Source organism: Bos indicus x Bos taurus, chromosome 27 (assembly GCF_003369695.1).
Source record: "Bos indicus x Bos taurus breed Angus x Brahman F1 hybrid chromosome 27, Bos_hybrid_MaternalHap_v2.0, whole genome shotgun sequence".
Lineage (NCBI taxonomy): Eukaryota > Metazoa > Chordata > Mammalia > Artiodactyla > Bovidae > Bos > Bos indicus x Bos taurus.
The window spans coordinates 41,598,568-41,608,825 of record NC_040102.1 but is presented as its reverse complement, the minus strand read 5'-3'; the positions used below and the strand labels follow the sequence as shown (position 1 = coordinate 41,608,825).

The 10,258-nt window shown below is 50.2% G+C and overlaps 1 protein-coding gene across 2 annotated transcripts in view; it reads left to right on the top strand.

The window, feature by feature from the left end:
- The first annotated feature begins 4,680 nt into the window (after nucleotides 1-4,680).
- The window catches only part of UBE2E1 (ubiquitin conjugating enzyme E2 E1), a 61,232-nt gene continuing 55,654 nt past the window's right edge, over nucleotides 4,681-10,258 (top strand). The window contains exons 1-3 of one of the 2 annotated variants that reach the window (XM_027529911.1): nucleotides 4,683-4,823; nucleotides 5,724-5,908; nucleotides 9,448-9,498. In XM_027529911.1, the coding sequence (XP_027385712.1) occupies nucleotides 5,757-5,908; nucleotides 9,448-9,498 (203 nt within the window). In that variant the 5' untranslated portion in view covers nucleotides 4,683-4,823; nucleotides 5,724-5,756. Of the gene's footprint in view, nucleotides 4,824-5,723; nucleotides 5,909-9,447; nucleotides 9,499-10,258 lie in introns of both variants that reach the window. The other variant, XM_027529912.1, reaches the window with a different exon arrangement.

Sequence of the window (10,258 nt, the reverse complement as noted above, 5' to 3'; positions counted from 1 at the left end):
CTCCAGTGTCCTTGCCTGGAGAAAGAACCCCAGGAGCAGAAGAGCCTGGCGAGCTACAGTCCAAGGTATCCCAAAGAGGCAACGCAACCGAAGCACACAGAGAACGCCTCTCAGACTTCATTTCTGCCACGACACCGGGCGCTGTGCTCAGCACACACAGGCAGTTAATACGTATTTGCTGTTTGACTAATTTGGGGCTGAGACTTGAGTCCTGTCTGCTGCAAAGACAGAACTCATCAAGTAGGCTTAGCAAGTTCACATTGGTATCTTTGCTGCCAACTGCTTCTGGGCCTTGCAGTTACTGAGGTAACTTTTGGATTCAAAAGTGGATCCTTGACTTGAGATTTGCCACACCAGGGAATGGAGGGGGAGTTGATCTTTTTAAAAAAGTTTCACAATAGCTACTTAAGAGCGTGAAATAAAAAACAATTTTCCCGTACTCTTTCATCCCTCCAAATTTCAGGAAACTGAAAATGTGTTCCGTTCAAGAAAAGGTTTCAGAAACTAATGGACCAACCTGCTCAAGCTGCAATCCAGTATGTTCAAATACAGTGTGTCCTTATGTTATCAACGTGTAGGAGGCTGAAAGCTAGTGTGTTTAGAGAACAGGCTCCTCAGAGGAGATGCTAAATTATAAACGGGGAAGAATGCTTCCATACTAAGTGCCAGTCATTTGTCGACATCAAACCCACCTTTTTGCTGTTGCCTGAGAAACCTTTCAACTCTTATCAAATCTTGGTAAATTTTGAAAATCACATGGTTGTTCAATGCCTCCATGTGGTAGAAAAAATAATTTAGCTCTGTCCTAGCTTTGTGATAGCAATCTTCAGGGCCAATAGAGTCCTTCAAAGGAATTAGTGTTTTTTTGGGGGAAAAAAAAAAAAGCCTGTGGAAAAGACAACCCAAATTGAAGATAAAAACCCCAGATCTCATTAGCCTCATGGAATTGATCTTCTTTGCAAACCTTCTTTATCCTTCTATCCTTCTATATAAGGAATGACTTTTTCAAGCAAAGGAGCAACATAAAATAAAACAAGTTGAATGAAATCTGCAGTGAGTCCATCTTTTCGGAAAACCTTTAAAGAAATTCTTTTTACATTCCCAACATAAGAGCTTTTTCCTTTTGACCAAAAAAAAAAAAAAAAGGAAGTCTTTGTATCAAGTCATAAGGTAGCTTTAAAAAGTCATAGTAATAAACGTTAATTTGTTTGACAGTTCTTTGGATGTGACGTTGGCCAAAGAGAATGATCAGCTTCATGAAATATTTGAAGTTCCGTGCAAGCAACAAACCAAAAACAGGAGTACTCGAAAGTTCGATGGGGTCTCTTTCTTTTGAATCAACTATGTCGTTTCACCTCCTGGGGATCAGTCAGTACATTGAACTTCAAGTGCTTCTACTTAAAGATAATTGATACTCTAAAGATGGCTTGAGGAAGAGAATTTGGCTTGAGAAAGAGAATTGGATCATTTTGAGAATCAGAAAGAGGCATTACTAAACTGGAGCCCAATTTTTCAAAGCCCAGGGATGGCCGAGGGCTGCACCACGCGGGCCTTTTGGCTGAATGCATCTTTTAAATGTAGATTGAGCCTTCTTATCAAAGCAGCCACTGTATACATGTGCATTTGCCTGCCCTTGACTTTCAGAGTTGGGGGGAGGGGTGGAGGGAGATTTTCCTGGCACACCCTTTGGTTTCTTCAGGATAATATAGCATGACAATGTAGTACCTACTTAAAATATGCCAATCAATATGAAATAAAGACATAATAAGGATTATTCTCAGAGTGGGGAGCAGGGAACTTCAATAGTGATCATTAATTGGTTCAAGTACAATACATGTTATAAATTCAGCGATTCCCTTCACTTGCTTCCATTTTTTTCCACTTTCCCAACTATGCTGATTGTTTATGTTCTTTAAAATATTATCAAAGTTCTTTACATATTGAATATATTTAATATGTTGTTCTTTAACATAATTGAGACTCTCCCTTCTTCCCCCTACCAAACATTGCCAGAAGAAACAAAATCATCTCCAGACACCATGGACCACAGCCGTAATTCTGCCACCGACTTTCTGCTTGACCTTGGATAAGACACCGGGTTTCTTGGCCTGAATTTCTTCATCTGCAACATGAGGAGTTTGAACTCAAAGATATTATATCTTAGGCCCCATTTGGTAAATAAAATCCTCTGACTCCCCCACTCTTATCTTTCTCCTGAGGAGGTCTCTTATACTATCGTCAATTCCGAGTCATAAAGACCCCGTGTCCTGACAAAATTCCTGAGAAGTAGGATCAGGGTGGGATTATGAATACTTTACTTTAAGCAACAGTTAACAAACCATCTAATTATAGATACATATTTGTTCTTTCTTACAACTCACCGGTCAGTACGGCACAGGTATGGCCCTTCATAGATGAGGAAAGGGAGGCTTAGAGAGGTCAATTTGGCTCCTTAGGCCTTGCAGCTAATAAGCAGAAGAGCTAGATGGTTATAAATGAATTATTATTATTTTTTTATGACAGAGACAACTGTTGATTTAAAATAATCTGACATAAAGAATAGTCTTCCGAGAGCAGCAGATTCTTTTCTTAACATTTTGAGGTTTTTATTCCCCCCTTGGCAGGCAGGTCATTCCTGAACCATAAAGCGCTAATCAGGGTTAGAGATAAGAAAGACTAGGACACAAATGCGAGCTAGTGTCCCTCTGGACTGGTGGTTGGGAAGGCACTCCCCTACAGAGGAGGGGCCCTTCCATGTCATGATTTATTTCCCCAGGGAACAGTCTAATTCAAGCATCAACGAAACACAAAATACCATGTTCGGTTTTTTAAAAAAAATATTATTATAGTTAGTCTCCAAACATACGATTTACGCAAACCAAAATTAAAGAAAAAATTCAGCTACCATCCTAGTCATATGAGCAAATCAAACCTTTTATTTTCCTGCATTCTTCACTGGTTGTATTCACACAGTTCAGTTCAGCCGCTCAGTCGTGTCTGACTGCGACCCTGTGGACTACAGAAGGCCAGGCTTCCACGTCCATTACCAAAACTCTCGGAATTGCTCAAACACATGTCCATCGAGTCGATGACACTGACAGTGTGAACATGTATTTTAAATAATCAGGAACCCACATTTTAGTTAAGAGGAAGTCTCAATTTTAATAACTGTCTTCATATTATTTTTTTCATCCCTACTGAGTTCATGTTTGTTTACTGTTTTCCCTTAAATTTATATCTTTTACATCCAAAGTACATGTATACGGCCTGGTTTTAAGCAGATTCTTTTGGATTGTTTTCGTATAACATACAACAGAGAATGTTATTCTTATATGCTCTACCAGGACTCCTGAAATCAGACAGACATGTGGGATCTTTTCAAAATTTCTAAGCATCTGAGTGACTAAGGGATTGCTCTGTCTGGAGATAGGAGGCTGAAATGATGCCCTATATATATTTTCTTTCTCAGCTTTTAGACCCCTTGATACCATGACAATTCTTGGTAGGTACATGTTTCCTGGTACCTCACAATTACTTTATGAGTCTTAGTAAAGTTGGAGTTTCATGTTGAGGGCTAGGAGGGGTTTAGGTGGGTGGTAAGCATGCTTGTTTTCCTGGTTAGTGGATATGCCATGGGCTTTATAAACTGTGTTGTACTGTGGTAACTGAAGCCACACTGTTGCCATGGAAAAGGATGGCAATTTGAATGAGATAATTTAGAGTGGCCCATGGAAATCTGTCTGGACAGTCGCTTAATGTACTACACCTAGTACGTGTAACCTCATACGTATTTCTTCAATTTCCTTCAATTGAAATGAGGAATAAATGAGAAACAGAACTGTAATTTGATGGTTAAAAAAATTAATCTTGGTAAGAATACTAAATGAACAATTCAGAATTAGAGCGACTTTTATAAAAATAGTATGATTATTTGAATGGCGTTTGTATTGTAGCTGAAGAACGTACAGCGGTCCCCCAAACTTTTAATCTAAATTCTGACACCAAAAATTCTAAATCCAGTCTAATGTAGTACAGAGTTTATTCCCAGTGATTTCTCATATTCATGAGACTGTCGCACGTTGGTTGGTTTTACCTGTAACGAAATCCTTTGTATCACTTTTAGAAAACACCACCTCTGTCTATAAAAATGACTGGAAATATTTAACATTGTAAAATAGCACGTGTCTGGGCAGAAAAGTCCCGTTTCTCACAGGGGAGCCTGCACCGACCTCTGCTCCTAGCAGGTAAACCGTCAGAGGGAGAAGCCAGGTCAGCCCACAGAAAAGCCTGTCGTGGGGTTCCTCATTTCCCCTTAGGCTGATCACTTTTTAGGAGCAGTTCCCGGGGGCATTCTCTCGTCCAAAGTCCTGGCTACCGGATCACTTTTTTTAAACCAGTCGGCCACCCTCGAGTCCCCTTGGCAAAAGCCCCTTGGGAGAGGACTTCCTCAGGTCACCTCCCAACTCCCGGCAGTTCTCTGCACCCCCACCCTCTCCCAGCGCGGGCGGGGGCGGGGTCCCCAGGCCACGCGAGACCTCGGCCCCCGGCCCGGCGCCCGAGGTGCTGAGGTGCGCGGTGTGGGGGAGGGGCGCGGGGCGGGGCCTGCGCGGGCGGGGGCGGGGCCTGCGCGGGGCGGGGCCTGCGCGGGGCGGGGCGGGGCGCGGGCGAGCGTGTGTGGCGGGGGAAGCCATTGCCTGTTTAATAGTTGCTGCTGCTGCACTTCCGCTTCTCTCCCGGCGAGAGAGAGACACGAGTGGCCAGGCCCAGCCGCAGCCGCAGCAGCAGCCGCCGCGGCGGCACGGAGCAGCCAGACACAAAGAGAGGTACGGGGATCCCCCCCGCCGCCCGCCGGCCCCCGGCTGCGCCGCCGGGCCTCGGGGCCGCCCCTCGCCGCCCGGGCGGCCGCTGGGCGCGGGGCCGGGACTGGGGGGCGGCGGGGGGCCGGGCCCGCCCGCGGGGGGATGGGCGGGGACCCCGGGCCGCGTGGGGCGCGGGGGCCGCCCGCGGCGGGGTTCGGGGGGGGCCGCCGGGGCTCGAACTGTCAGCGCGGCCCCGGGAGCCCCCCGTGGCCGCCAAGGCCCGCGGAGGGGGAGGGGAGGGGCGCCCCGTGCCCCCGGGGCGGGGGCCGCGGGGCTACTAGCCCCCCGGGGCGGCCGCGCTCATTGTTACCCCTCCGCCGGGGAGGCCCCGCACCCCTACCCCGGCGGCGCCCGCGCGAGTGCTGGGATCCCCGCCCGGCCGCGCCCCCGGGGGCCGGCCCGGGGCTGGGTGGGGGGCCCGGCCTCGGTGCCCCCGCCCGCCGCCCGCCACCCCCACCCACCGGCGCCCGCTCCCCGCCCCCGTCCCCCCTTTCGGCTTCCTCCCTCGCCCCTCCCCGGCCTCCCCGCCCCGCCACCTCGCCGAACTCCGCTCCCGGCCCCCGCGACCCCCGGGGGCCGCTGCACACCGCTCGAGGCCGGCGGGCCCGGCCCCCGCCCGGAGGGGAGCCTCGGGGGCGGCGGAGGGGCGGCGCGCCGCGCTCCCGGCCGGTCCCCGCCGCGGCCCCCACTCGGGGCCGGGAATACAGACAAACAGCCCGCGTCCGACTCGCGGAGGCCGTGATGGGCCTGGAGACTCGAGAAAGCGCGTGGAGGGCGGGGGGCGGCCGGGGCCCGAGCCCTCCTGACAGCGCCCGAGTTCCGCGTCTACACCGGCCTTTCTATTTTGTCTCCCTCCCCCTGCAGGGGCTGTTTGCGGGGTGGGGCGGGGGGTTCGCTATGTCGGATGACGATTCGAGGGCCAGCACCAGCTCCTCCTCGTCTTCGTCCTCCAACCAGCAAACTGAGAAAGAAGCAAACACCCCCAAGAAGAAGGAGAGCAAAGTCAGCATGAGCAAAAACTCCAAACTACTCTCCACCAGCGCCAAGAGGTACCGAACCCCACCCCCGCCCCCCAAAGCAGGCTTCCTATTGCCCGCACGGCCTCCGGCTGCATTGGGTCCGCCTCCAGTGAGGGTAGCTTACTCGCTCCTCAGGGCTTATGTGTTCATAAAAAGGGAAAAAGGGACCTTGAAAGCCCGAATTATTTCTCTGTTGCTGCTTCTGTTTTTTCTTCTGATCATTGTCTCCATGCAGCTGTTGTGGCTTGCCTTCCCCATATCTTGCTGCAGTTTGTAAGAATCCGCATGAGTGTTGCTAGTGACCTCCAAATCTGATTTCAAATTATTTGTCCTGTTAATCACTAATCTGTGACCCTCCCCAAGACTGTCATCCCACTTAATTACTAATACCTGCCCGGACAGCTCTATCACTGCGATTTCTATCACCGTCTTACTTCCTTCTCACCTGTTGCACATAGGATCTTTCTTTGAATAGTGCTTTCTCCACAAATTGCATAAGGAATAACTAACTCACATTAGCAGAGTAAAAAATTTAATAGATGGAAATGGATGTTTTCAAATGGGATTTAAAGAGGTTTTTCTGATTTAGAGAGTTGAGGCAAATTAATAAATCAATAAATGATGTAAATTAGTTATTCCAGGCTGTTTTGGGGATTCTTTGTTCTTTTTGAGAACCTCCACTTAAATTTCAGGGACGCTCAAATTTTTTTTTTCATGCTATTTTCTTTTATGCTATAAACAAAACAAAAACACTTTTGTCAACACAAGTTGAATTCACGCAGTAGCTCTTTTTCTTTTTTCTCTCCCTTTTATGTCTCTGATAGAAGTTACTTTTAACCTCCATCATCCTTCAGTAGTATCCTCTGATCCTCACAAGCCTTAGTCTACAGCAGATTCCTTGGAGCCCCCTTTCCTTTTCATAAATCCTGCTGTCCGGTGTACAGTCATTAAACTTTAAAGTGGCAAACCAGGAAGATAGTAAGGAATCGAAATGGTAGCTTAGATAAAGATGTCTGTCTTAAAAGAACGTAAAAAAAAGAAAAGGAGGCTTTAGGTTTCTCCACTGAGTAGTGAGCCAGAACTTTGAGTTAGAAAGTTTGTCCTGTCATTTTCCCTGACTTGAAATTTGGAAAGTTGATGAAATGCTTTGGTGACCAAAGCACAGGAGACGAAGAAAAGGCTCTGGCTGCTGTAAACAGTGTAGACGTGTAGAGTTAAGTGGCAAGGTGCCTTGGCAAGATTCTCATTTCAGAGAGGTCGTTTGATCGCATCTCAGCTTCCCAGGAGTCCTGAGCGGCCCTCTGCGGTCAGCCCTGTGCTGGTTCTCCCCGAGCCTGGCGTCTCCCCTGCCCACTTTGGATGGAGCCGTCTCTTTATTCCCCCTCCCTTTCTCTGGGCTCTCTGATCCAAGCTGGGGGCAGCTTTTGGCCCGACCTAAGGCAGAATATTTGTGTTAGTTCACTAGCATTTTTATATTTTGCTGGATTACCCTAGTGTACAGGAATATATTTGGGGATAAAGGCACAGGTGTCAAGTATAAAATTGTCTGCTTTATGTAGGCAAATTAGAGACGGTTTTTTTTTCTTCATTAGACACAATTTGTCTATTTATGCTAAGGAAGTTAAAAACTCATTTGGAAATGCCTGGGAAAGAGATGGTAGGTGTAAAATAAATGAAAGGCGGGAAGCTTCCAACAGTAATTTTATCAGGTTAACATCAGCTTTAGCTCCCTGGGAATCTTGCTGAAGGAGTGGCTGTTACCATAAAGCAGAGCTGTGGTTAATAGTAAAGGTGAAAAAACAGGGGGCCTCGTATCCACGAAAGAACAAGGGGAAAAGGGAGGTTGCTGGGACCCTGTAGATGCTGCTCGGGGAAATTGATCTGGAAGGTGGGAATAGAATTGGGGCGGGCACATATACTAGGAGATGGGAAGAAAGACAAGCCTGAGTTGGCCGACAGGAGGTTACTTAACTGCCCATTAGAAGGAAACCACTTGTTGGTTTTTAGTCTACAGCTGAAGGGAAAGCCCCCACTGCAGGTGGACTGGATAAGAAATACTCTGTGGAACATGTGTGGATTACTCTTACAAATCTTTTCCCAGTATTCTGGAAGTAGTGTGAATGTTTGCTGTAGAAGTGAAGTCCATAAAGCTGTCTGGTATTATCTTTTTTAGGTGTTAAAGAAACAGCTCCCTTTTCAGTGAATGTTTTATCAGAGAGATTGGATTGACAAGGAGGATTTATGCCAGTTGTGCTTAGAGGGAGGTGATTTTGCCCCTGTACATACATACACAGCCATTCTGGTAGATGCAGGTAAAGAATCGGGAAGCCCACAATCCAAACTGCCTGACATACAATAATGAGTCAGACACCGGGGATGCCAAGGCCCCAGAGCTGATAGGATGATCGCAAAAGAATTGACAAAAGAATTGAGCAGGACGCAGATAAGTAGATACCAGAGATAGCAAAGCCCTTTCACGACAAGAAATGTCCTCCAATTGGAAAGTTTAAGGAACTTCCCTAATCACCACCCCAATCCGAAGTAAATTTCTCTTGACTTATAAATGAAAAAAAACTGCTTTCATAAAACCTTTTGCAATCGTAGCTAGCTAGTCCTGTCATCCTACCCTCAGAAAACCTTTGGGAAGAGAAGAGCATCCATTGGGATTGATTGCTTTTAGACTCTGTGTATGGTTTGTACTCCTGTACTGCCTATGTGGGGTTTTTAAATTGTAGCACAGCCCTTTAGGGCTTGATTCGATAGGGTCAGGAAAGGTGATAAAGACACCAGGCTGGGTCTGGAAGGTGGCGGAGGCTTCATGGCCGCAAACTTTGGTCTGAACTGATGCTCTGGGCACCTAGGTAGGCCCAAGACAAAGGCCGGGCCGGCGTGAAGGCCGGGCGGCGTCGGCCCGGGGCGGGGGATGGGCTCCGTGCAGTGGCGGGGCGCTGCGGGGACGAGAGCTCGCGGGTGTGTGTGTGGGGGGGGTCCCGGGTTCAGAGCCCGTGCGGGGTGCGGGCCGGGGCTGCCGGGAAGTGCGGGGGCCGCCGGGGTGTGCGGGCCAGCGGGGCCCGGCGGCCGGTGCACCTTGCGGGCCGCGGGCGGGGTGTCCGGGCAGGGGGCGGGGGCGGGCCGCCGGGGTCCCCGGCCGGGCCGCGGCTTCGTGGGTCGCGGCTTCGTGCGCCGCGGGCGGGGCCCTCCCGGGGGCGCCGCGCGGCCTGCGCCGCCCCCGCCCGACGGTCAGGCGGCAGGGCGGTCAGCGCCCGCGGGGCCGCGCGGGGAGCGGCCATGTTGGCTGCGTCCTGGGGACGCGGGCGGCCTGAGGGGGGCGCCGTGCGGGGCGGGGGAGACGCGGGGCGGCTGGCGGGCGGGCTGCGCCCCGCGCGGTCCGCTGCGGGTCGGGAAACCGGCCGCGGGCGAGGCGCTCCGGAAGGGTCGCGGCGGCGACGGCGCCGAGCGGAGCCGAGGGGCGGTGCGCGAGGCGGGCCTCGAACCCGGGCGGGGGTTGTCAGCCCTGCGCGCGGCCACCCTGACGCGCTGTCTTTCTCTCCCCTCGCCTCCCGATCCAGGATTCAGAAGGAGCTGGCGGACATCACTCTAGACCCTCCGCCCAACTGCAGGTGAGCGCCTGTCCCCTGGTCCCCCTTCTGAACTGTAGAAGTCGCCTCTTCTCCTTGTTTCGAAGTTTTGCTTTTGTTCATTGGCCGGTGATTGTGGGGCGCTGACCCCGAGCTCACGCTGGAATCCGGCCTGGGCGGAGGCTCCGCCGAGTCTGCGGCCGCCGTGCGGCGGGCCCTCTGAGGGGACGCCTGTCCGCGTGCTTCTGGGACACCCCCTCAGGGCTCCCGAGGGTGCGTGGGACCCAGACGCTTAGGGACATTTCAGTTCAGAAAACTGCCGTCTTTGTTCTTCAAGTTAATGCAGCGGTAACACTGCATCTTCACAAGTTACGTTGTGTGCATTTTTGTGTTGGACTTTGGGCTGACCGATTCAGGATGTAGTTTGTGGCTTTGATAAAGACGTTTTTACTTTATTTTATAGATATTAACTCTTCCGTAGAGATGTTTTTCCTCAAAATTTCTTTACTCGAACTGTGTGTATATCATGCGTGTTTCAGTTTCAAAACAACTTGATACACGCTTTTGAAGGATTTGGTGACAACTTGATTTTATTTAAAATGGCCACTTGGCTTTTGTTGGGTCAAGGCGGAAGACTGGATGATTTTACTAAATCAACGTGAAGTGACGAAGGACTTGCTGCTGCTGCTGCTGCTAAGTCGTTTCAGTCGTGTCCGACTCTGTGTGACCCCATAGACAGCAGCCCACCAGGCTCCCCCGTCCCTGGGATTCTCCAGGCCAGAACACTGGAGTGGGTTGTCAT